Source organism: Populus alba, chromosome 1, assembly GCF_005239225.2.
Source record: "Populus alba chromosome 1, ASM523922v2, whole genome shotgun sequence".
In the NCBI taxonomy this organism is placed as follows: Eukaryota; Viridiplantae; Streptophyta; class Magnoliopsida; order Malpighiales; family Salicaceae; genus Populus; species Populus alba.
This window is the reverse complement of record NC_133284.1, coordinates 26,084,056-26,111,016: the sequence shown is the minus strand read 5'-3', so window position 1 is coordinate 26,111,016 and position 26,961 is coordinate 26,084,056. Positions and strand designations below refer to the sequence as shown.

Genomic DNA, 26,961 nt, shown 5'->3' with positions numbered 1-26,961 from the left:
TGTATGCACGACAGGAGTAGATTTTAGCTTTTGTTCCCTTTCTGTTATATAGTCTAGGGTGGATAACCTTGTATTTTATAAATATTAAAACATTTGTATAACTTAATTTGTATACAAATGTTTAATTAATGTTTAAACTTGAATAGATGAACTTTGTAATTCATATAACCATATTTCATGCATGCGTTTTTATGTTATATATCCCTCCCTCTATAATAATATTTGTTGTTCAATGTATGTTATAAATATTATGATTGAGATGATGATGATGACGTTTGTGGGTTTGAGACTCAAGATGATTGGGTCGTGATTGTGTTATGAGATGCGAGGTATTAGAAGTGTAAATAGGTTATATGTCGATAACTTGGGACCTCCTGGTATAAGGGAGACTCTACCAAAATTTTGATAGAAATTTTCAGATCAGTGGCGCCGACAACTGCGTCAAATCCATTTTCAGATCCTGGTTTTATAGATCATATAGTGAGAGTTGTAGCAGCAGGGATGGAAGCGGGAGCCTCTAGTACAACTCCTAGACTAGGGGGAAGTAGTCACCATAGTGTAGTAGGTGAAGGGTATGCGAGAGATGGGTTGTGTGAATTATTATAGGGAGGAGGATACAGAAGTTGCTGGGCACTGTTTGAGGAAAGTGGAGGGGGTTATAGATAAGATGCAGGTGCCAGAGCAATTACAAGTGGATTGTGTGACTCAACTATTGACTGAGAGTGCCCACTCTTGGTGGGAGACAATTAGAGAGAGGAGATTAGGGAAGGTATTGAGATGGAGGGATTTTTGTGAGGAGTTTGAGGAAAGGTACTATTCTTGAAAGCATAAGAGGGAGAAGGAATAAGAGTTTTTGGATTTGAGGTAGAGATTTGATAGTTCTAGAGTATGAGAGGAGATTCCAGGACTTAGTAGCTTTTTCCTCCACTTATCTTCCCATGGAGCGCTAAAGGATGGAGAGGTTCCGTGATGGACTGAGGCAGGAGCTGAGGATAATATTGATAACCATGCAATTTCAATTTGTTCGGGATTTGGTACGGGTTGCTTAGGGTATGGAGAGGGTGATGAGGGATGCCTTGAATCTAGTGGTTGAGTAGAGTTAGGTGACTGCAGCTAAGAAGAGAGATTTTGGATTTTCGACTGGGAGACCTCCTCTCCCAAAGAAAGGGAAGAGTGGATAGTCATTGGGACATTCAGAGGAGAGGTGGGAGTTACACCCCAAGGGGTAGCTCAGGAGGATTTAGACAGGTTGGTAGAGGAGGATCCTTGGAAGGACATGCTAGATAGGGAACCACAACTTCTAGAGGGTCTATAGAGCAGAGAGGACCCGTGTATCCTTTTTGTTAGAGGTGTGAGTAGAGACACCCTGGTGATTGCTTTGTAATGCCAGGGATATGTTATATTTGTAGAGGAGAAGGGCATCGATAAACAGAGTGCCTGCATATGGGTAAAGGCTGTTATTATTATGGGGAGACGAGTCATAGGAGGAAGGATTGTTCTCGTAGGGCTACCGAGGGAGCTCAAGGCCAGAGAACTGATGTTCGGAGCTAGCAGCAGTCAATTATAGTCGATTGTTCTGCTAGACCTACCTAGTCAGGGACGAGTGCTACTCGAGGGAGGCCTAGATTTCAGGAGGGGAGGACTCAGGGCTGGGTATATCACATGACCCAAGAGGATGTGGGAGCTATACCTGATGTTGTCGCAAGTACTTTACAGTTAGATACAATGCAAGTTTATGCTTTAATTGATCCTGGAGCTAGTCATTCCTTTGTAACATTTAGAATTGTGAATAATTTGCATATGTTACCTAGTAAGATAGGTGTAGGAGTGATGATTAGTACACCTCTAGAAGAGAATATAGATATTGATGATATTTATAGAGGGTTGAAACTATACATTGGAGGGTTAGAATTTAGAGTAGATCTTATACTATTAGAGTTATATAAATTTGAATTCATTCTGGGCATGGATTGGGTAAGTAAACATAAGGCGTAAGTTGATTGTATCACCAAAACAGTGACTATCTAAGAAATAGGTGATAAAAGAGTAGTATTTAAGGAGAGAGAAAATTAATTTCAAGTTGTGTAATTTTAATTTTGAGGGCTGGGAAGTTAATGAGGAAATGTTGTTCTACTTGGTTAGCCTATGTAAGAGAGTTGAAAAATGGTAGTATAGACTTGGGTAGTATTTTTGTTGTAAGGGAATTCCAAGTGTATTTCCAGAAGAGTTGTTTGGGTTACCTCTAGTTAGAGAAATTGAAGTTTCCATAAAAATTATCCCAAAAATTTCTCCTATAGCCTAGTCCCCTTATAGGATGACACCTATAGAATTGGCTGAATTGAAGGTCCAACTTCAAGAATTGTTAAATAAAGGTTTCAATGTGCCTAGTAACTTGCCCTAGGGAGCTCCAGTGCTATTTGTAAAGAAGAAGGATGGGACACTTCGATTATGCATTAACCATCATCAATTGAATAAAACGATGGTGAAGAACAAGTACCCACTCCCACGGATAGATGATTTGTTTGATCAATTAAAGGGTGCTAGGGTGTTCTCTCAGATAGATTTGAGGTTTGGGTATCACCAGTTGAGGATTAAGGACAAGACATACAAAAGGTTGCTTTCAGAACCTGTAATGGGCATTATGAGTTTTTAGTGATGCCTTTTAGGATAACCAATGCTCTGGCTGTATTTATAGATTTGATGAATCGGGCGTTTCGGCTTTACCTAGACAAATATGTGGTGGTATTTATTGACGACATCTTGGTGTATTCCAACTCATACTTGGAGCACGAGTAACATCCGAGGGTTATGTTACAGACTTTGAGTGAGAATTGATTATTTGCAAAGCTGGATAAGTGTGAGTTTTGGTTCAAAGAAGTAGTATTTTTGGGCCATGTAATTTCTGCCAAAGGAATATTTGTGAATCCAAGGAAGGTTGAGGCCGTGTTGAAATGGGAGAGGCCTATGGATGTGACAAAAATCCAAAGTTTCTTGGGTCTTGCTAGGCATTACAGGAGGTTTATTGAAGGCTTCTTCACCATAGTATCACCTTTGACTAAGTTGACCCGCAAAGAAGTCTAGTTTGTTTGGTCTAAAGAGTGTGAAAAGAGCTTCCGAGAACTTAAGGAAAGGTTAATTTCTGCTCCTATATTGGCCCTTCCATCAGAGATAAAAGGGTTTATGGTGTATAATGATGCCTCAAAAAAGGTCTGAGATGTGTATTGATGCAACATAGGCATGTGATTGCTTATGCATTAAGGTAGCTAAAGCCGTATGAGGTGGATTATCCAATTCATGACCTAGAACTGCAGCGGTGGTGTTTGCCTTAAGGGTATGAAGATACTATTTGTATGGGTCACAAGTTCAAATGTTTACGGACTATAAGAGTTTGAAGTATTTGACGTCGCATAAGAAGTTAAACATGTGACAATGAAGATGGGTGGAGTTAATAAAAGATTATGATTGTATGATTGATTACCACCATGATAAGGATAATGCAATAGTTGATGCCTTGAGTAGGAAGGGAAAATAAATAGTGAATGATATGGAGGTTAAGGAACAAAAGGGTATAGTGGCATTGGAAAAGATAGGTTTATGACTAAGTGAAGGATCAGAGGGATCATTGTTAGCTCAATTAAAAATCCGATATGTGCTTCGAGACAAGGTCTTGGTGGCCCAACAGGCGGGTGAGAAAGTAATAAAGAAGAAGGTGAGCCAGGACATAGAGACATCTTTTTTCAAGTGTTATCTAATGGGCTAATATCTATGGGTAGTAAATTTATTTGCCTGAAGATAAGACTTTGAAAGATGAAGTACTAAGATAAGCTCATAAATCTTGATTTGCTACTCATCCTGGGAGTACAAAGATGTATAGAGATTTAAAGAAACACTATTGGTGGTCAAATATGAAGAGGAAAATAATAGAATTTGTGTCGAACTGTGGAGTTTGTCAACAACTAAAGATAGAACACTAGAGACATGCAAGGGAATTACAGCCATTATCGATCCTAGAATGGAAATGGGAGGGTATTTCTATGGATTTTGTAATAGGATTGCCTAGGGGAAAGAAGGGTAATGATGCCATACAGGTGCTTGTGGATCGGCTGACAAAATCTGCTTTGTTTTTAGGGATTAATGTTAATTTTTTTCCCTAAATCAATAAAATCTCCTATTTTTAAGAATTAATATCTTATTTTTAAAAATTTGATGAAATTATCTATTTTAGGGACTAATGTCCAATTTTTCCTGAATCGATGAAATCATATATTTTTAAAGATTAGAGCCAAAAAATATTAATTCTAAATCAATGAAATCTCCTATTTTTAAATATTAATGTCAAAAAAATTTAAACCAATGAAATCTCTTGTTTTTAGAGATTAAAATTACTTGTTTTTCTAAATTGATAAAATTGTTTATTTTTAGGGATTGACATCAAGATTTTTCTTCATCAACGAGTCTTATTTTTTTAGGGACCGACACCAATTATTAAAATAAATCATGAATAAGAATAGAAATAAATTTAGATAAGTAATAGCATGCATGTAATAAATTTTTAAAAATGCATTGTAGAGGTGACCTTTCATTTCGAAGGATGCATAAGGGTGAGATCGATCTTCCTTTTACTTAACTAACTCAATGTCTAAATCTCTAACCGATGTTTATTTTTGGATTTCTATTTTTTAATTACTAGGTGGTGAGTTTATTTTTTTTCCTTTCAATTTTGAAGAGTCTTGCATTCATCATGATTTGATAATTTTTGTGGGCCTGTGCAAATTTCAAGCTCAAAGGACTTTCACTTGATAGTGTGTGTTAAATAATAATATAAATCATATCTTAGGACATCACCTAACATCTTAAGCTATTAGTTTGAGATGATTCTTTGATATGGTATTAGAGCCTTAATGATCGAACGGTTACGAGTTTGAATCTCATCATCCCTATTTACTTGATAAAAATTAAACACAAGGTAATGTGAGTCTGTACAAGTTTCAAGTTCAAAGAGCTTTTATTTGAGAGGGTATGTTAGAGAATAATATAAATCATATCTTAAAACTTCATCTAATAATTTAAGTTATTGAATTGAGATAGTTCTTTGATAATTCTGAAAAGTGTTGCATTCGTCACGGCTCGTCTGTTGCTGGTGCTGGAGGAGAACTGCCATTGTTGGCTGTTTATTAGTCTGCTACCAGAGTTACATTCGTTAGTCAATTGGATGTTGCTTTCATTTGACGTGAGAAGCAAGGCGTTCCTCTAATTGCCTGTTCACTATTCTGCTTTCTCATCAATTGAGATATCTAGTTAATCACTTGTGGTTCAAACCAAGGGCATTTGTATATTTTTATTGGGTTTTTTTTTTTGGCCCTTTTTTAAGATAGTTTATTTCCAATGTTATAATTTAATAAATATAAATAATATTTAAAAAAATAATTGATTAGTGCAGGTTAGTGCGTGGGCATCCCCATGCACTTCAGGTCGCATGTGCAAGGATGCTCGTTGACCAATTGCCACCATGGATGAGGCAGCACATGTGGCAAATAGTATTTTATTTTGATGTCGACAACTATTATTTTTTTAATTTTCTCTTTTTGATTTTCATGTATGTCTTTTTAAAATTTCAAAACATGTCTTTAATTTATTATTCTTTCAAATTTGATTTATATTTTTTTTTTATTATTTGTTTTATTTAAAATAATTTGTAAAATTGGAATTCTTTAACAATTTCATACTTTTTCAGTTTTTGAAATAATGTCTCACAATCAACACAACATTATCAAACATTCGTTCTAGAATTAAGCAGGGATAATTTTGAAGAGTGTCGCATTCCTCACGGCTCCTCAGTTTCACACGTGCTGAAGGAGAACTGCCACTGTTGGCTGTTTACTAGTGTGGCCCTCTTCCTGCATTCAATTGCTTTCATTCAATTCCTCTAACGGGCTGTTTACTAGTCTGCTTTCTCATTAATTGGGATATCTAGTTTCAATTCTTCTAATAGGCTGTTTGCTAGTCTGCTTTCTCATTAATTGGGCTAGTGTGTTTAATATTGTGTTTTGAAAGTGATTTTTAAAAAAATTAAAAATGTTTTTATTTTTAAATTAATATTTTTATGATATTTTCAAATCATTTTGATGTGTTGATGTTAAAAATAATTTTTTTTTTAAAAAATTATTTTGATTTAAAAAAATTATTTTAATATGTTTTAAAATAAAAAAACACTTTAAAAATCAATCGCCACCACATATCTAAACACACTAAAGCCTGTTTAGTATTATGCTTTTCCATTAATTGAGATATCTAGTTAGTCACTTGTTGTTCAAACCAAGGGTACTTGTATATTTCATTGGGGCTTATTTTTTTTTATTTATTTAAAATCAAGGTGGTTTTATTTTCAATTTTGTAATTTAATAAATATAAAAAATATTAAAAAAAATAGTTGATAAGTGCAGGTGAGTGTGTACGGGCGGTCTCTGCGCACTTCAAGTGGCAGGTGTATGGTCGTTCGTCGACCAAAGGCCATCATGCATGAGGCAGCGTGTGTTGTAGATAGTTGTTCGGTTTGGTGCCGACAAGCTTTTCTTTTTCTTTTTCTTCCCTCTCTCTCCTTGATTTTCGCGTGTGCCCCTTTAAAATTTTCAAAGAACGCCTTTAATTTGTTATTCCTTCAGATTTGGTTCATGTTCTTTTGATTATTATTTGTTTTGTATGGAATAATTTTTAAAATTGGAATTCTTTGACAATTTCATTCCCTTTCGCTTTTTTCATCTTTCAAATTTTATCCCTGTTCTTTTAATTGTTATTTTTTTTATTTGAGATAATTTTTTTTTACAATATCATCCTCTAGAAGTTTTTTTTTTTTTGTTTTTTTCTATATGATTTTTCACTTATTTTGAAAATAACTTGGGATATCTCAAGTATTTTTATTTGTTGTATTTTTAATTTATTTTTTTATAGATATTTTTTTTCATTTAATATAATTTAATTAATTAAATAAATATAAGCATGTGAATATGCTCATTTCATAATATTTTGAAATACAAAAAAAATAAAAAATGTATTGGGTAGACATTGTTTTATTAGCACAGATAATCATTTTATTAAATACAAAATTTATTCAAATAAAAAAATTATTAAACATAACTAGGTCATGCTCTGTGTTGTGATATCAAATATTTGATTTAAATTTATCTCTTGATTTTTCTAGTTTAGTCTTTACTTATCATTAACAGGTTTCTTTTATATTTATTAGTATAAATAATTCTTGATTTATTTAATTATATGTATGTAAAATAAATTTTGAATTGGCAATTTTTTTATTAAAATAAATCACGAAAAAGATTAGAAATAAATTTAGATAATTAATTAATAATATGCATGGAATAATTTTTCTTAAATTTGTGGAGGCAACTTTTCATTTCAAAGGATATGATAATGGTGACATCGATATTTCTTAGACTTAAATAGCTGAATGCCTAAATCTCTAACTAATGTCTATTTTTGAATTTTAAATTTTTTAATTAATAGGTGGTGACTTTTTTTTTTCTTTAATTTTGAAGAATCTCGCATTAATCACGGTGTGATAATTTTGAAGAGTGTCACATTCATTCATCACGGCTCGTCAGCTGGACCAGAGTTACATTCAATATTGAATTGGGTGTTGCTTTCATTTGACGTGAGAAGCAGGACGTTCCTCTAATTGGGTGTCTGCAAATTTAACACTATTTATTAAGTCTGCTCATTTCATAATATTTTTAAAATATAGAGTGTTTCTTGCTTACCTCAAATCTGTTGAAAGATACTGAAAAGGTCTTAATTCGACGCATCTCGGCAATGGCGAGTCGTATGCCCTTTGCTATAATTACCTTCACCCTCGTCATCTTCCTCTATGGCAAGTAGTTTTACAATATTACATATATTAGATTCTTGCATGGAAAACTCTATTATGCATATTATTCACTCTTTGATTATTCTACATATATATTTTCTGTTTAAATATGCAATATTAATTAGTTTTCATTATTCAATGGATTTCGTGAATCCAATAAACTTATCCAGGAGGGAGTTTCCCGATAAAAAAGATAAAAGAAAAAAAATATATTAAAAAAAAACCTGGGTTATGTTATATTTTTAAGAGAAAAATAAGTGAATTAATACAAGATTTTAAATATTGAATTATGTTATCTTTGAATCGACCAAGATTTACTTATTGATATGAACAAAAATAAATTTTGCGCAGCTTGCACGCATGCAGGAGCACAATCTGTGACTTTCGACTTCACAAACAACTGTCCATACACAGTCTGGCCAGGAACTCTAACGGCTGCTGGCAGTCCGTCTTTATCTTCAACTGGCTTCACATTGGCAGCGGGTGCTTCATCTTCGCTGAGTGTCCCTGTCAATTGGTCTGGTCGCTTGTGGGCCAGAACGCAATGCTCTACAGATGCCTCGGGAAAGTTTGTTTGTGCTACTGCTGACTGTGCCTCTGGCGTCATAGAATGCAACGGAGCCGGTGCGATCCCACCAGCATCCTTGGCAGAATTTACTCTAAGCGGTGATGGTGGGCAAGATTATTACGATATAAGCCTTGTTGATGGCTTTAACATCCCAATTTCGGTAACCCCGCAAGGAGGTTCTACTGGTTGCCCTTCTACAAGCTGTGCAGCTAACGTGAATGCTGTTTGTGATCCTAATTTAGCAGTGACAGGTTCAGATGGGACTGTGATTGCCTGCAAGAGCGCGTGTTTGGCATTTAACCAGCCGCAGTACTGCTGCACAGGAGAGTACAGTACACCTGACACATGTCCTCCTAACCAATATTCGATGACTTTCAAGCAGCAGTGTCCTCAAGCTTACAGTTATGCTTATGATGATACATCGAGCACGTTTACTTGTCCTAGTGGAGGCAACTATTTGATTACCTTTTGTCCATGATCAAATGTGGTGGTTCCCAACTCTTTCTTATAAAAAGAAAGAGTTGGAGGACAACACATTTAATAAATGTTTTTATGATAATTAATAAAGAAATGGAATAATAGATTTGGGATTGACATATCCCAAAAGGATCGATTATCAATTTTCATGCTGTTGATATGGTAAGACTGTATGCCATTCATTATCAATTAACGATATTTTCAGTTCCTTGGTCAGGTACCAATCCTTCAACTTATATGTACTAAGTAGATGCTGTGAAAGTTAGAATAATTACACTACAAGATTTAACAGTTTTACCGACGGAATTTTTTTGTCGGCGTAAGACACATATTCCATCGGTAATTAATTTACCGACTAAATCACCGACGGAGAATTTTCATCGGTGAATCGTTTGTCGGTAATTTTTTGTCCGTCGGTAATTCCATCGGTAATAATATTACCGACGGATTTATTGGCGGAACAGACGCGTCGGTAATTTTTTTTTTTATTACCGATGGATTTACCAACGGATTTACCGACGGAAATTTCCGTCGGTAATTATTTAAAAACATTTAAAAAAAATTCATTTTATTAAATTATAAAATAATTAAATTAACATAAATCAACATTGTATAATATATACTCAAATGCTTGGAAAAAAGAATAAGAAAATCAACTCAAACAAATTTGTAACAAATAAAATAAACAAAAAAATTAATTCAACTAAAAACTTCATATGAAAAAAATGAAGTTGCAATTGCTAAAAATTTAAAAATCCTATAAATAAATCAACTAAAAATTGATCTCATATGAAAAAAAAAAAAAAAACTCACAACAACATTTATACAATTATTAAGAACAAAAATCAATTAAAATTAAATAAAAAAAAATATAGTGAAAAATCATGAAAAAATAAGAAAAAAGAAAGATCTTACCTTAATATACTTGCAAGTGAAGCTAAGGAAAAAACAATTCGTGAAGCATATTAATTAAAAAAAACTAAGAGGATAAAAGAAGAAGGAAGAAGAAGGAAGAAGAAGACATACCCGAGCATGGAGGAAAAGAGAAGGAGATGAGGAGAGAAAAGAAGAGAAAGAAATAGATATTGATGTTTTTTACATATAGTGAAGAAGAAGAAGAAGAAGAAGAAGAAGAAATAGAAGTAGTAGTAGAAGAAGAAGAAGAAGAAGAAGAAATGAGTCTGTCTCTTGTGAAATAAGCGGATTTAGGTTTTTTATTGGGGCGCTTTACCGACGGATTTACCGACGGATAATTGAATATTAATATTTTTTAATTATTCCGTCGGTAATTCCGTCGATAATATTTAATTTAAATTTTCAATTTCGTAAAAAGTTTTTAGAAACCGCCAAAAATTACCGATGATTTTTCAATCCGTCGGTGATTCCGTCTGTAATATTTAAATGAAAATTTTAAATCAATTGAATTTTTTCAGAAAACCGCCAAAACACGCCGACGAATTTTCAATCCGTCGGTGATTTTGTCCGTAAAGTAAAACAATTAACAGTGCAATTGGAAGATGAACAGTTCTGGAGCTCTCTGTAAAATACCGACGGAAAAATTCCATCGGCAATTCCCTTTGTAATTGACATGATGAACAGTGTTCACAGTTTACCAACGGATTTACCGACAGCATTACCGACGGAAAAATTCCGTTGGTAAAAAATGACACGTCATCTTTTTTTTTTTTTGCTTTGCTTTATTTTTTTTTTCCACGGTAATTCCCTCGGTATATACCGAGGGAATATTTTAGTCGGTAAAATCCCTCGGAAATATTTCCGTCGGTAAAATCCCTCGGAAATTTACCGACGGAAATATTCCCTCGGTATTTCCGTTGGTATTTATTGATTTTCTAGTAGTGTTAGGAGGTTTAATCTATTGGTTAGCCAACCTTTTCTATATATAGTATATGGCAATATACAATAGTAATGATGGAGGTTACAACACAAGAGTATGACTACAATATTTTCTATATAGATATATTCTATAATATTGCCCCTCAAGCTGAGGGTGGAGGATCAACCTAAAATTTGAACCAAAAAGCAGTAAATGAAGCTGTAGGAAGTGGCTTAGTGAAGACATCTGCAATGTCGCACGTGTGCGGCGTTGCAACGATTGTCCACCCACAAGGAAAAATGGAATATGACTTGGTTTATTCTTGGCAAATGTGTAGAGACAAGGAATTCTTGTCTCTTATTAGTAAATTATGAAATGAGAATCGCCACCTAGTATTTTGGTCACTAGGAACCCTAACTGGTCTCAGAGATTGGGTACAGAGATTAGTTGCGTAAAGGGAAGGTATTAGCACCCTAACTACGCCCTACCTAAGGTAAGCTGCATTATTTTTTCTGATAAAATCTAAAGTCTTGTTGTGGTTTCTAATTGTCGGTCCGTTTACAATTTAAGAAAAGTCCTCTTCTGTAAGGAGATCCTTATCTTATCGGGTAAAAACCTAATTATTCTAAGTTGTCAAAAGAAAAAATGTCTTTTTAATATCGGGAATACGTTTTACGTATAAATTCATAATCCCTGATACTAAAATCAAACAAAATAAAATTTTTTTTGTTTTTGAAATTTTAGCCAATGTTCTCTAAACTTTAATAAACTGGTTATTAAAGCTAAAATGCATGCTAAAACATTGTTTTTTGGTGTATGAAAAATACAATATGATTTTTAGCTTTGAGACACTTGGCCGTATGCACAAAAACATTTTTTTTCTCTTTTTTCAATTTGTTTTTGTATTTTTGGAAGTTTTGATGAAAACCGGGTATTTTAATACTGGATTTGGTATTTTTAACGACATAAAATATAGACCGATATTAAGCAAAAAAAAAAAGACATAAATCAAAAGGTGAGAAAATCACAAAATATTAAAAATATATATATTTTTTGAAATGGGCTGGATCAGGCCTATTTGCATGAGCTGGGCCGAACCAGGCCCAAGATCCATGGGCTGGCTTAAGCCCAGCCCACCACAGCTGGTTACTGTGCATGAGCATAGTAACCACCTTCACCTTGCCTATAGAGATGTGCACCGTGCATGTCCTGCATGGCGAGGGAAGAAACGAAAGCAAAAGAAAAAGGGGGCAGAGTATTTACCTAGAGAGGCGACAGCGCTGGCGACTGCTGGTGGAAGCGGAGGCGGCAAGGGCGGTGGTTCTTCTTCTTCTTCTCCCCTGTCTTATCCTATGTTTTTTTCTTCTTCTCTTTCTCTCTTCTTCTTTATTTTTCTGTTCTTTCGTCCTCTTCGGGTCTTCTTTTTTTTCTTTGTTTCGGTCTTCCCCGACCTTCTCTCCTCTCTCTCGGTTCTCCTCTTCTTTTTTGTGCTCTCTCCCTCTGTATTTATAGGTAAAACAAAGGGGAGAGAGGCAGGGGTGGCCACTGTGCAGCCGCCCCAAAACAACCAATAGAGGGGCAAGTCCCCTCTGTTTTTTTCTTCACCGTCCCATGGTAGGCCATGGGTCAGAGTTTATACAAGTGGCTATCCTTGGTAGGTGTCTTTTTGAGCAAAAGCAGAAAGGGAGGTCGGTGAAAATGGGGAAGAAAAATCTTCTTCTTCCCTTGCCTCACGCATCCAGGGGAAGAAGAAGACCATAGTGCCGTCAAAACAGCACCGTTTCAGGCTTCTCTCTCTTTTTTTTGGGTGAACAGTATATGAAACGACGCTGTTTTTCCCAAAACACGCCGTTTCATTTAAATGGATTTTGGCGCCAAACGCGTTAGATTCAAAATTAGGCCTTCAATTTGTGCGCGTTTTGCATTTTGGTCCTTGGTCTCGGGTTTCTTCAATTAAGTCCCTAATTGGCCATAAAACTTCAATATTTATGCAATTAAGCTCCTGATTTCACCAAATTAACTTTCAAAAATTATAATTTGACCCCAGAACTTTAATTTCTTCTAATTAAAGCCCAAATTAACTCCAAAATCAATTTTTCTTGCAATTAAAACCTCTATAAATTCAATTAAACCTCCAATAAAATTTAATTGAGTCCATAAACTTCTGATTTTGGACTTTTCTTCCTCAAATTGAATTTTCTTTGTCAACAAGGCTTATCAGTCAATGATATACTGCCAAATTTTAATTTTTATATTTTTGAACATCCTTAGTCAATTTTTGAGCATTTTTAGGGCGCTCTGGCATCCTCTTCTCACTGTTATATTTTGTGATGATATATTTTTTGATATTTTATTATTTTTTTTGTATTTTATTATTTTTTGTGTGGGGACCCAAAAATGGGTTACAACATGCAAGTTGATCCCGAGAGGAAATAAAACGAATCTGAATCTTCTTCTTCGCAACTCTATCTCGAACAAAATGATAATCAACCTTATGCGAGCATGAAAAACAAGATTTACAGACAAATAAGTGGCACCAAGGTTGTCACACCAGATGAAAGGAGCAGAAGTAGACGAAATTTGGAGATTTGTTAATAAATACTAAAGATATATAACCTCAGTAGTGCCATCGGCTAAGGCTTTGTACTTAACTTCAGTAGAATAGCGAGCAACTGTACATTGCTTACCTGATTTTCACAAAGTCAACGTTTGACCAAAGAACATAAGATAACCACTCATAGTTTTTTTTTTTTTTATCATCAACACTGTTAGCCCAATTTCCATCTATAAAACCATGTAAGGCAAAGGAGGAACTACGAGTGACATGACCAAAAGATTGATATCTTCTCCCAAGTACAAGAGTGTCGAAGTAATAAATAACCCGGCAAGACCGGGGTCGAACCATATGGAGGTTAACTATATAATAATAATAATAATAATAAATAATAATAATAATAATAATAATAATAATAATACTAATAATAATAATAACAGTAATGGTAACAACAACAACAACAACAACAATAATAATAATAATAATAATAATAATAATAATAATAATAATAATAATAAGTTGAAGAGAGCTTTGAGATGTGATATTGATATAAGGATTAAACAATGATAAAAACAATTGTCAAGGTTAGAGGATCCACTAATGGTATTTTAAACAGTTATAGTATAAAATCTTATTACTCAACTAGAAACCACATACAAAGAAGGTTCCAATCGGATTATAAATTGTTAACATGGTTACATTTGTTATCTTATTCGAATAATGCTAATACTTGTAAATGTTGTCAGATATTCATGATTATAACTTATATTAACAATAAATCAAGTTCTTTTCATAGCACAGGTGTCGGTTATACCATACGGTTGAGCTATGAAAGTGCCACATCTTGACTTGGTGACAATCCTTATCTTCTTGTCTGAACAAAACATCATTGCTAACGTTAGAATTCGAACAGACTCGAATCATGAAAGTTCTAGAAAATTGTCTTAGCTTTCCAATGAATAAAGAATCAGTGTATTTGGACTTCTAGAACTCGAGATATAGGTTAAACACTGTATAGTATTTGGGATGTAGGATATATTCGGACTTCTCTGTTGTTGCTACAATTTGGACTTGAAAATGACCTTTTTAAATCTTGGACTTCCATGAAAGTCTTAGGCCTATGTATTAGCTTTCCATCCATATAGAGCAGACCTAAATTCAAGATCTACAACTACATATATGACCCAATGTCCAAACAGTGTTCTAGTTTGGACTGAACTAGAATTTCTTTTCTAAAATTGGCCCTCTTTTTGCCTTTACAATTTCAGTAGTTAAACTCATCAATCAATTCTTTGATTTATGTGATAGGCTTGTATTTAAGATGAACATTTACTATAAATTAAGGTATCTTATAGTATCAGACTTGTTATTATAAAACATGCTTTAGTTAAGGAGTTTTTGATACTTCAAATGCAAAATGATGATTGTTGTTACCCAATTTTTGACCCAACAATAATAAAATTTTTGAAAAAAATCCAAAAATAGTGAAAAACAACAAAAATCCAAAAAAATATGTTTTTGTTGAATCGGCCACTAGTTGCTGCATAGTCGTAGCTGCCCAACTGCCAGACCTGCCAACCAAAGCAAAGGAGAAGACAAAACCCACAACAAATTGACCCGCCATGAAGTCGAAGAAGGAGAACGGAGAGAAGCTGATCTGGACCAAAAAGAAAACAATTAAAATCGACTACTGCTATGCATTGTTTCCCCTTGTTGCAGGTCACGGTGACCTTCATCGCTGGTGTAGGAAGACAAAAAAGAGGAAGATGACCCTGATCAACCAGTTCTGCCACCTTCAGCGGTGGCGGTGTGTGAATCCACGTGCCGCCATTCCCGCACCCAGAAAACTTCCTTGACATTGTTCCGGCTTGTAGAAGGCTATCCCTGTAATTTCATATTGTTTTGGGGTTAATTTTTGTAATTGTAAAATTGTTTAATGTATTTTTTTGTTTATTTTTTTTTATATAATTTGTAATGTGGATGTACAAAAAAAAAAAAAAGAAAAGAAAGAAAAAAAGAAAAGTATAGTGAAAAGGAAATGTGTGATTTGTATTTTGTTTATGAATGTTTTTTTTGTATGATAAAATTGCAAGAATAAAGAAGAATTGAATATTTTGATTTGTTCACGAAGCAGCTTACCTCAGGTAGGGTGCGTTAGGGGTGCTAATACCTACCCTAACCACAACCAGTCCCTTACCCGTGAATCTCTGACAAGACCAGCACCCAGGTTTCCTAGTAGCCTTCAATTAAATACTAGGTGGTCACTCCAACGAACCAATCGAACACAGAAACGAAAAATAACCAGCCCATGCTGCACGGGTGACGTGCGACAAAATGACGACTCCACTGGGGACGGTATTGTTTTCGACATTATTGGACTAAGTTTTGTGTATTTGATGTGTTTAAGTCTTTGCTTCTTTTTTTTTTAATTTTTTTTTTATATATTGACACGACCAAAAGCTTGATGTCTTTTCCCAAGTGCAGGAGTGTCGAAGTAATAAATAACCCGGCAAGACCGGGGTCGAACCACAGAGAGGTTAATTGTATAAATTATAAATAACAATACAACATTCATAACAACAATAATAACAATAATAGTAATAATAATAATAATACTCAGTACGTGGCGTTGTTATACCTGAGAATGATCTAAAAGATCGGGTCACAGGTTTTCAGCCTATATACTGATTTTATGAAAAGATCAAATTGATATATTATATAATATAAACAAATTTATGATGCGAATGAACAAGGCAAGACCAACAATGTCAGGATCCTTGAGCAAACATAGAGCATACTTAATGTACATAAAATATAACAAGAATGTAAATAATAATAATAATAATACATTGCATCTTTGAAATGTGGCTGGTGCATTACATAATCCAAAAGGCATCCTTTGATATGAAAAAGTACCAAATAGACATGTGAAAGTAGTCTTCTCTTGAACTTCCAATGCAATTTCAATTTGATTGTAACCTGAATGGCCATCTAGGAAACAATAAAATTCATGACCTGCAACTCTTTCTAGGATTTGATCCATGAAAGGTAAAGGGAAATGATCTTTTCTAGTCATTGAATTAAGTTTCCTATAGTCAATGCATATGCGCTAACCAGTAACAGTCCTCGTTAGAATTAACTCATTTTTCTCATTTGTTATCATAGTGACTCCAGGCTTTTTGGGTACAACTTGGGTAGAACTTACCCATTTGCTGTCAGAAATAGGATAAATGATTCCATTATCTAGAAGCTTAATGACTTCATTTTTCACTACTTCTTTCATATTAGGATTCAGCCTTCGTTGCATTTCTCTAGAGAGTTTAACATTTTCCTCCAAATAAATCCTGTGTGTGCAAATCAAAGGGCTAATTCCTTTTATGTCAGCTATGGTTCATCCTAATGCATTTTTGTGCATTTTCAGAGTCTGTAATAACTTACCTTCTTGATGTGCATTAAGTTTGGAAGAGATCATTACCAGAAAAGTTTCATTTTCTCCTAAAAATGAGTATTTGAGATTAAATGGTAACGACTTCAATTCAGGTTTTGGTGGTTGAACACTTGAAGGTATGGACTCAATTGATCGTGGTAGCAATTCTTTAATTTGTGGTCTCCAATCACATGCCTTTAATTCTTCCTGAAAATAGACCATTTGCAAATCATCAGATTCATTAATCTCAGTTTCACTAAAAGTGGTTTGAAATTGATCATGAACTAATTTTTCAATGAAGTCCACTTCCTGTAAATCATTATCATCTGCAGGTTGTTTGTAAATGTTGAAAATATTCATCTCCAATGTCATGTTTCCAAATGATAGCTTCATCAGTCCATTCCTACAATTAATCAATGCATTAGAAGTGGCAAGAAATAGACATCCTAAAATGACAAGAATTGAATTAGATGCTTCAACATATTGTGTATCCAAGACAACAAAATCTACAGGGTAAATGAATTTATCAACTTGTACTAACACATCCTCAACTATTCCTCTAGGCACTTTTACAGATCTATCAACAAGTAAAAGAGTTACAGAGGTTGGTTTTAACTCACCTAGATTGAGACTTTGAAAGACTGAATATGGAAGTAAATTCACACTAGCTCCAAGATCAAGTAAGGCTCTTTCAATTTTATGTTCTCCAATAAAGCAAGAAATTGTTGGACAACCAGGGTCTTTATATTTCAAAGCATTATTATTCTGAAGAATGGCACTTACTTGTTCGGCTAAAAAGGCTTTCTTTTTCACATTCAGTTTTCTCTTCATAATGCACAGATCTTTCAAAAATTTAGCATAGGAAGGAACCTATTTAATAGCATCCAACAAAGGTATATTGATCCTTACCTATTTGAAAGTTTCAAAGATTTCAGAGTTGTGATTGACTTTCCTTTGTTTGGTCATGGCATGAGGAAATGGAAGTGCTGGCAGGGAATCAACCTTTTATTTGCAATGTTCAGGTTCAACCTCTTCCTTACCCTCAGAGATAAACTCTTTATCTTTCTCACAAGGTTCAAGAGTGGGTTTTTCAATAACCTTACCACTACGAAGAGTGATGACTAATTTGACTTGATCCATGTGTTGGCTTCCAGAACTACTTGCATTTGCATTGTATTGCCCCTTTGGATTTTGCTGTGGTGGAGATGGAAACTTACCTTTCTCTTGGAAACTGAGAGCAAACGTTAATTTTGCAAGAGCATATTTAAAACCTGTCATGCTTTGAGCAAGTTAAGTGTTGATTGTCTCTTGCTTTTCAATGAATGCATGCAATGTTTCCTCAAGATTTCTTCTAGGAGGTGGAGCATAAGGAGGTGCATATCCATGAGAATTTTGGAAATTATGGTGTGATTGAAATGGTGGCTGTGAAGTTTGTGTATTATTGCTATCACTCTTCCAACTAAAATTTGGGTGATTTCTCCAACCAGGGTTATACGTTTTTTTTTTGATCAAATATAAGTGTTGTATAGATCATAAAAGAGCAAGACATGCTTGCAATATAAGCTGGAAACCAACAGTACATTACATATAGCAGTAGAAGGAATGGACTCCCTTGCAAAAGCTATAAAAGAAGAAAAACAGAAGCATGGACAACCCCTATACAGGCATAACCTACTAACGCAGTCATAAAACTAAGCAAACATGATACAAATAGCATGAACAGCCCTCATACAGGGAAAAACCTTCCAAAAAGACCAAACACCCCAAGCCAGGCTAGCTAACCGAGGGAGAGATAACAAGCAATACCAAATCCCCAGCGAAAAAAGCCAGGAACAAAACATCCTGCATAAAGCAGCAGCACCACCAAAATAGTGATCCAAGGACATGTCTAGAAGCTAGTCATAGGAGTAACAAGCAACACAAACCAGCCTTCACCCATTGTGAAGCGCATCAATCCAAGACCATTCCAGCAAGAGTAGCTAACGGCAGCTGCATATAACAGCATACCAAGCTGCATATAGCAACAACCAAGACCAGTCCCAAAAGGGCTAGCAGCACAAGCAATCTGCAAAAAAACTTGCAGGCCTAGACAAACGAAACTGTAAACCTGGCTGGAAGCCATGCAATTCCAGCAATCCAACCATAGCCCAAGCAATAGCAAGATATCCTCACTTAAAACAGCTAGAACTCTGGAGTTAATTCCAGTAATCCAGCCAGCACAACATTGTAGCTAGCCAATCAACATACCTACGGATCAACCTAGAAACCAGTGACAGCGGAGGCTACATCCAGTCAAGCTAGCCTGAAAATACTCTGCAATGGTGACAATAGTGCCACCAGAACGTGCGCCATAAAGCTCCTCTATTGCAAATATGGTAACACAGCAGAAGCAAACCAACAAAACACGCTGCATGAGCGATGGTTGCTACGGACACACTCCACAAATACTAGCAAGCTAGGGATTAGATAGATTAGTCAAGGCTGGTAATCAGTGCAGCAAAGAAATCCAGCCAGCTTTAAGAAGGGTGGCACAATGCAATCCAAGCAAGCAGAAGGGGAGAAAACCTCACCTAAACAAGTTCCCACAATAGGCAGAAAAAGTCCTATACCAAGCAGGACTCCACACATAACCAAAATCACACCCACAACTATACACAAATAACTGACTAGATGATCATTAACCAGAGGTTTAATGCTAAGCAGACTCCACCGAAAGCAATCAGCAGGAACAACAGGATGAAGAAACCTAATAGAGGCTTACCAACAACCCAACGTAGTGCTCACACCACCGAAAGATAGGAGGCCAACAAAGCTCCATTTTCTCCAGAAAAAGAGCATCTTTGCAGATACAAACAGCAACAAGTAGATAGAGAACAACGCCATGCTAATAGGGCATGGACATGGCAACCTAAAAAATTCATCTACTCCAGCAACCCAATCAAAGGGGGAACCAGAGACAGAACCCAATGAAGACAATAACAACAACCAAAAAGGAACAACCAGTCAAGCAATACAAAAGCTCCAGCAAACAAAAGGGAGCTTCTACCATCCAGAAGCCATAGACAATCAGCCCTAAGGAAGCCGATGCATATAGCTAGAGAATGAGACAAAATTGTTTCCAGAGAACAGAGCATTCACAACTGAACGCAAGAACCAACACACCAAAAATTGTTACAAATGGGAAGCGGTAGGGGATGCCTTACCACTTTCAGGTTCAAAGAATGATTCTAGCCATAACCTTAGAATAGGTTCAGAGTTACCTGAGCAAGGATCACACCCATTGGCATCAGCAGCTGAAGTAACTAAGAAGAGAGAGACCTCAGTGGTGGTGACCAAGAGAATCTGTTTGCAAGCACCAAATAGCAGATTTGTATCATTGTGGCAAGTCGGACCCATGAACAAATCTTCCTCCAGATCCCTCACCAAGGAGAGGATCATGTTCACAAAGCCAAAACCCATAATCACATCCCTAGAATAAGGCCCGCCAGCTGGGGTTTCAGGAGATGGAGATGGAGATGGAGATGTCGCAAGATTTGGGGGAACATTCTCAGCCCAGGATCTAGCATAGTCATCCACGGCAAGAGACCCATCAACAAAGTAGTTGAGGGCTGGGTATTTGTGATTTGGGGAAGACAAGCCAAAAGGAGCTTGATATGCAGAGGGCACACCAAAAGCCAAAATCGAGTGTTGATAGACAAAAATCCAAAACTTCCCTTGGAGGTTAAATCGAGAGAAAAGAGACAAAAAGGGTGGTTTCATGATGGCCACATAATGACCAACGGAGAAAGAGACCCATGAAGAAAGAGGCTTCAATCGGGTTCTTATGAGCTGCAGCTCACCAGCGGGAGGAGAAATTTCAAAATTTCAAAAATTGAAAGAGAGCATATCTCTCTAGTTTCTCTCTCCTTTCGACTGCTCTTTCTTAGGGTTATACGTTTGTGAGTATGGGTTATGGTTGAGCCTTTGGAAACTGTTTAAAGCATGGGCTTGTTCATGGAGGCATTCCCTAAAAGAAGGCAAAGTTGGATAATCATTTGTTGAGTGTTCCTTGGTTTCACAGATTTGACACACAATGTCTTGAAAATATTTTAATTGAACGTACACTCTTTTTCAATTCAAGTGCTTCGTCTTTTCTAGCTAAAGATGCAAACTTGGCTTGGAGGTCATGATCTTCCCTAAGGTTGTGCATACCTCCACTAGATGTATGAGATTGAGTTTTACTTGATGCCTCATAAGTTCCCGTGTGTCGCAATTTTGAGCATTTTCGGCTAGCAAGTCTAGGTACTCCATTGCTTTATTAGGGTCTTTATCTTCAAAAGTTCCATTGCACATCAATTCAACCATTTGCCTATCTCTAGGTGTTAAACCTTCATAAAAATGTGAAACCAATCTCCATGTTTCAAAACCATGATGTGGGCAAGTATTAAGCAAGTCTCGATACCTATCCCAACATTGGTAAAATGTTTCTCTTGGCTTTTGAGTGAAAGTGATGATTTGTCTTTTGAAAGAGTTTGTTCTGTGAGACGGAAAAAACTTTTTTAAAAATTGTTGTTGCATTTCATCCTAAGCACGAATAGATCCTGGTCTCAAATTTTGTAGCCATGTTTTAGCTTTATCTTTTAATGAAAAAGGAAAAAGCTTTAATCTAATGGTGTTCATGCTACAATTTGAGTCATTATAGGTATTACAAACCTCCTCAAATTCCCTTAAATGCAAGTATGGATTTTCTAGGTCTAAACCATGAAAAGAAGGTAAAAGTTGAATAATGCTTGGCTTAAAATTAAAATGAGATGCATCAAAAGGAAAAACTATGCACAAGGGTACACTTGTTCTTGTGGGATTCATGTGGTCTCTAAGTGTTCTCATATGGTTATTCTCATTATTCTCATTATGAAGTAATTGATTATCTTCTTCGGCCATATTTTCTAAAAATGATGAGGATACCCTACAAAGTCGACCACTTAATGTACGTGACCAAACTCTCATGGACGTGTGAGAATAAAAGGAAGAAAAGAAAAGAGAAGAAAAAGAAACAAACAAAACAAAAGAAACAAAAGTTAGATAAAATGAAAAGTGAAAAGAAAAAAAAATTAAATATTATAATTTATACAAGAATTTAGCTCCTCGGCAACGGCGCCAAAAACTTGACACGACCAAAAGCTTGATGTCTTCTCCCAAGTGCAGGAGTGTCGAAGTAATAAATAACCCGGCCAGACCGGGGTCGAACCACATAGAGGTTAATTGTATAAATTATAAATAACAATACAACATTCATAACAACAATAATAACAATAATAGTAATAGTAATAGTAATATTAATAGTAATAATAATAATAATAATACTCAGTACGTGGCGTTGTTATACCTGAGAATGATCTAAAAGATCGGGTCACAGGTTTTTAGCCTATATACTAATTTTATGAAAAGATCAAAGAGATATATTATATAATATAAACAGATTTCTGATGCGAATGAACAAGGCAAGACCAACAATGTCAGGATACTTGATCAAACACAGAGCATACTTAATATACATAAAATATAACAAGAATGTAATAATAATAGTAGTAGTAGTAGTAGTAGTAGTAGTAGTAGTAGTAGTAACAATAAAGAAGAAGAGGAAGAAGTTAATGAGAGCTTTGAGATGAAAGATTAATGTAAGGATTAAACAATGATAAAAACAAATGTCAAGGTTAAAGGATCCACTAATGGTATTTCAAACAAGTATAGTATAAACTCTTACTACTCAACTTGGAAACCGCACACGAAGGAGGTTCCAATCAGATTATAAATTGTTAACATGATTACATTAGTTATCTTATTCGAATAATGCTAATACTTGTAAATGTTGTCAGGCATTCATGATTATAACTTAAATTAACAACAAATCAAGTTCCTTTCATAGCTCAGGTGTCAGTTATACCATATAGTATGGGCTATGAAAGTGCCAAGTATTTGTTGTACAAAGTGTTATACAACATAAATCTAGATTAACCCTTTAATAAGCAAAGTATTAAAAGTGAACAAGATAACAAATATAAAACATGTTAATATCAAGCATTAAAGTCCATGTTGAGTTTATACTATACTTTTTTTACACCATTAGTGCACCCTTTTCATCTTGACATAATAGATTTAGATAAACATAATGAAAGAAAGAAACATAAATAAACAAGATAAGAACATAATTATACAAATAAAGGAAAGGAAGTGAAGACCATAAACAAGAGATTAATATAACATCATATAAAACTTAAAAATTACAAAATACAAAGAAAGAGAGCAAGAGCATGATCTTGATTTGAACACCAAGATGCCTAAATGCATGGCAAATGCCTTCTTTTATAGGCCAAAATTTGGAACTATTGATTTGATGAATAATTGTTAAGTGGGTGGCCACATCTTGACTTAGTGAAAATCCTTATCTTCTTGTCTGAATAAAACGTCATTGCTAACATCAGAACTGGAACCATATATACGCATGAAAGTTCTAGGAAATTTTTTTAGCTTTCCAGGAAAAAAAAGTTGAGGTCATTTGGACTTCTAAAACTCAAGATATGGGCTGAACACTAAATAATGTCTGGGCTGCAGGACAGATTCGGACTTCTCCATTATTGATATAATTTGGACTTGAAAACGGCCTTCTTAGATCTTGGTGTCCACATGAAAGTTGTAGGCCTATGTCTTACCAAATCTGTGTAAACATTTGAGATCATTTGGACATCTAGAACTTGAGATATGACCCAATTACAGAACAATGTTCCAATTTGGACTGCACCAACATCTCTTTTCTAAGCTTCACCCTTCTTTATCTTCAAAATTTTAGTATTTGAATTCATCAATAAATCCTTTGATTTATGTGATAGGCCTGCATTTAAGATGAACATTTACCATATATTAAGGTATCTTATAGTATTAAACTTGTTATTATAAAACATGATTTAGTTAAGGACTTATTGATACTTCTAGTGCAAAATGATGATATAAAACCTTGATAAACATGCACTTTTAAGTACTAATCATATATTTTCCATGCATTCTGTAGAATTATCTCATGCATCACATATTGCAGTTTTTAAAGCACACACATGCTTCAGGTTAGGAGGGGAACTAACAGCTTACCTTATGACTTTTAGTCAAGGTTTAAGTTTGTGTAAACCCCAACTCTTTGTTGAGTGCTTAGATTGGTAATATTTGGTACACGTGCCATCTCATTGCCTACTAGGCCCTTATATTGCCTTCAAGATGGTGATCACTGGAACAACGAGAGACCCTTTTTTAAAGACCAAGTAATAAGCCTACCTTTTGTCTCACTTAAAAAGATTATAACCTGCCTTTAGGATGTATGCTCCGTATACATTGTTTTGCATTTGAGCAAGCCCCTCTTGAAGCCTCTTGAATTCAAGACTTGTGGGTGACATAATAATCATCGCTCAAAAAATTTTCATTGTAGAGTTTGTGCAAGAATCAAGATTCTTGTTTCATCATGCAAGAGTTGCGATCATATGTCATCCCTCGAAGGGCGAGTTCATCATATAGATCACATGTTCATACATTTATCATGCATGTACCGGGTTGAAAGGTAGGTTTCCCCACACAAGCTGTGCTACATGCGATTGAAAAAAAAATGATGGAAGTGAAGAAAGATGTTAGATAGAGGCTCACTATCAGAATGAAGTTGAGAGCATCAACAATGAAGTAACTAGACTCAAATTTCCTTGAACAAGTGTTGAGCATCAAATGGAAAGAGAATGTCAGCACAGTCTTCTATGGGAACACTACTTGTCCACGTCCAATTGAAGCCGCACCTCTTCCTTTTAGTCATGAACAACAACAACAATGCCTTCAGTCATCGACTAATGACAACCTTTGTTCTTGTTCAGTTGCACTGTTAATTGTTCATCGCTTCCACATCTTCTAATATAACCAAATAACTATTAGCCTCTGCATGGTGCATTAGTTTTCTTTGAAGTTACCCCAATTGTGAGCTCAATTCCAGTTCAGTAGCACAAGATGTTGGTCCAAAAAAAGAAAAAGAAATGATTAGACTCTAAACTTCTACGTCGCAGAGCTCTCTCGGCAGGAATTTATTTGTGGATCTGTAAGTGAGAAATCTAGGAAGGGATGCAATAGTTTCAGATCATCTATAATTTTTTCCTACCAGTATCGGCACTAAAACGCAAAAGTGGTTGTTTGCTTCATCATCGGTGAGGAATCAAAGAGGAAATAGAAGATGTTGTAGATTCATCAGGTTCTCTTCTAATTTTGACAATGTGTAATTCCACATGTTTTTGTTTTTGTGCGCTGCCAAGATTACCTAGCTATTGAGAAGTTTCCAACAATCCTAAAACAACAACAATAGCATTGGAAGATTGACATGAAGTTGTGTGGATTGCCAAAAAAATTGAACAAGCTATTAAGATGGGAAAGATTGAAGGTTCTGCCAAGGATTCCAGAACAATGATGAGAGATGAATCAAAAGAAGATTCTGACGGTGGGAAACCTTAATTATGTGGTCTAGCCAAGTCTCGCTGTATCATTGACTACTCCAATGTCTTTGCCAAAGATAGACATTCTTTTGCCATGAGAGTTTATTTACCAACATCTACCAGATTCTAGACTTTTGCCTGACTCGAACAAATCCGATGCAATTACTATTTTTTAAGTGGTATAATCCATACAAGAGATATGATGTCATGGTAGGGTCCTCGGCCATTTCAATTGAACAATTGCAAGAATTTCAAGAAGTGAGTCTAGAAGTTGGTGAGCAAGAGACAAGTGGAGTCTGTGAAGGAGGGTGTCATTGCCTATATTATCCCCTGAACATCTTCAGAATGACATGTGATCAAAAGTGCTTGGCAAAACACAGATATCGCCAGAAAAAGCTTATTCAAGAATGGTGATGAATTGTCAATCATATTGTTATGGAATTTTGCATTTTTGTTTAGGGATCACATCTCATCCTTTAATGAAACATGTCTTGTTTTTGTCTCTTTGTTGCTTTGAAATCAACAGATATTTAGCATTTTATTCTAACAAAATATTTTGATCAAACTCCAACATGCGATAAAGGTTAATCAATCCTGAAGATTAAAAGTGTTTTGATTATAAAAATGACTCAATGACATGATAAGCAATAAGAGGTGACTGAACAAATTTTGAGCTCACACACAAAATTGAACCACACATCATATAACTAAGTTTTAGCAATATGCATAATGACATGTAGTGGATTCGGTAGTTATGAACTTGTGAATCATGATGCTTACAAGTCCCAACCCTTACACTGGACGAGGTCAAAATTTATCGGTTCTAACCGACCTTGCTTAAAATGAGAAAAGACCATCTTTCATATCCCTTCACTTTCTAAAGATTATATCCCTTGTAGACCCATTTTGAGCTGGATACAATATTCTTTTCATAAAAATCCTGACTAGGATCACACCCCACACTAGAGGCAAATGAGAGATATTTTGAAGACATTGATATAATTAATGGATAAATGGGAAGGCTTAGAACAAAAGTCCAATGATTGAGAGAGCACGAGAAGAAAACACATAGACTGGGGGCATATAATAAAATTTTAAGGAAGGCTATGAGAAAAAACAAAAAGAAGAAGTTGAAATTGCCTTCACTTAAAGACAAGTCAAAGATAAAGGAAGGAGAACACCTATCAAGTCTATGAAGAGCAAAGGAAATTTCAATCAAGGAAAGGCACAACAAAAGTCAATACCAGAAAAAAGACTAAGGTATAAACGTGACTTTTGGTTTCCATTATCAAGCCTATGATGTTATCAGATGATTGAGGTTGGTTATTCATCAAGAAAATATGGATTTGCATTATGACTTATGTTATGAGAAGTCTGATCTTTGGGGTTAACAAGGTTATATGTCGTTTCCTTTACAAAGACAACAATAGAAAAAGAGTTGGTGAATAGTTGATGATTGATCCTGGGTCTTTGAAACCCTCAAACACCTTTTGAGCCTGTGAAATTCCTTTCTTTTATAGCCATGAACCATAGCTTGCATTATGTGCTTTTAAAAGCCCTTTTTAATCAAGCAAGCAATTTGAACCGATAAATGATGCTCTTAAAACTTAAAGAGCTTTTCCATAAAGGTCATGACTTCATGAATTAAGCTACTAGTTATTATACATGCTGATAAAATAATTGATAAGAAGAGAAACAACCTTTCTTGATAAAGCCTGAGTTTTGACTTGAGC

General features: G+C 35.2%; 2 protein-coding genes across 2 annotated transcripts; both read left to right on the top strand.

Moving 5' to 3' along the window:
* The first annotated feature begins 2,479 nt into the window (after window positions 1-2,479).
* Window positions 2,480-3,081, top strand: LOC140954911 (uncharacterized mitochondrial protein AtMg00860-like). Its single transcript, XM_073406025.1, has 2 exons — window positions 2,480-2,629; window positions 2,848-3,081. The coding sequence occupies exons 1-2, from the start codon at window positions 2,480-2,482 to the stop codon at window positions 3,079-3,081; spliced, it is 384 nt and encodes a 127-aa protein (XP_073262126.1).
* Window positions 3,082-7,726: 4,645 nt separating this feature from the next.
* Window positions 7,727-9,140, top strand: LOC118047004 (thaumatin-like protein 1). The gene is made up of 2 exons (XM_035056141.2): window positions 7,727-7,882; window positions 8,231-9,140. The coding sequence occupies exons 1-2, from the start codon at window positions 7,825-7,827 to the stop codon at window positions 8,923-8,925; spliced, it is 753 nt and encodes a 250-aa protein (XP_034912032.1). The 5' UTR covers window positions 7,727-7,824; the 3' UTR covers window positions 8,926-9,140.
* The last annotated feature ends 17,821 nt before the right edge of the window (window positions 9,141-26,961 follow it).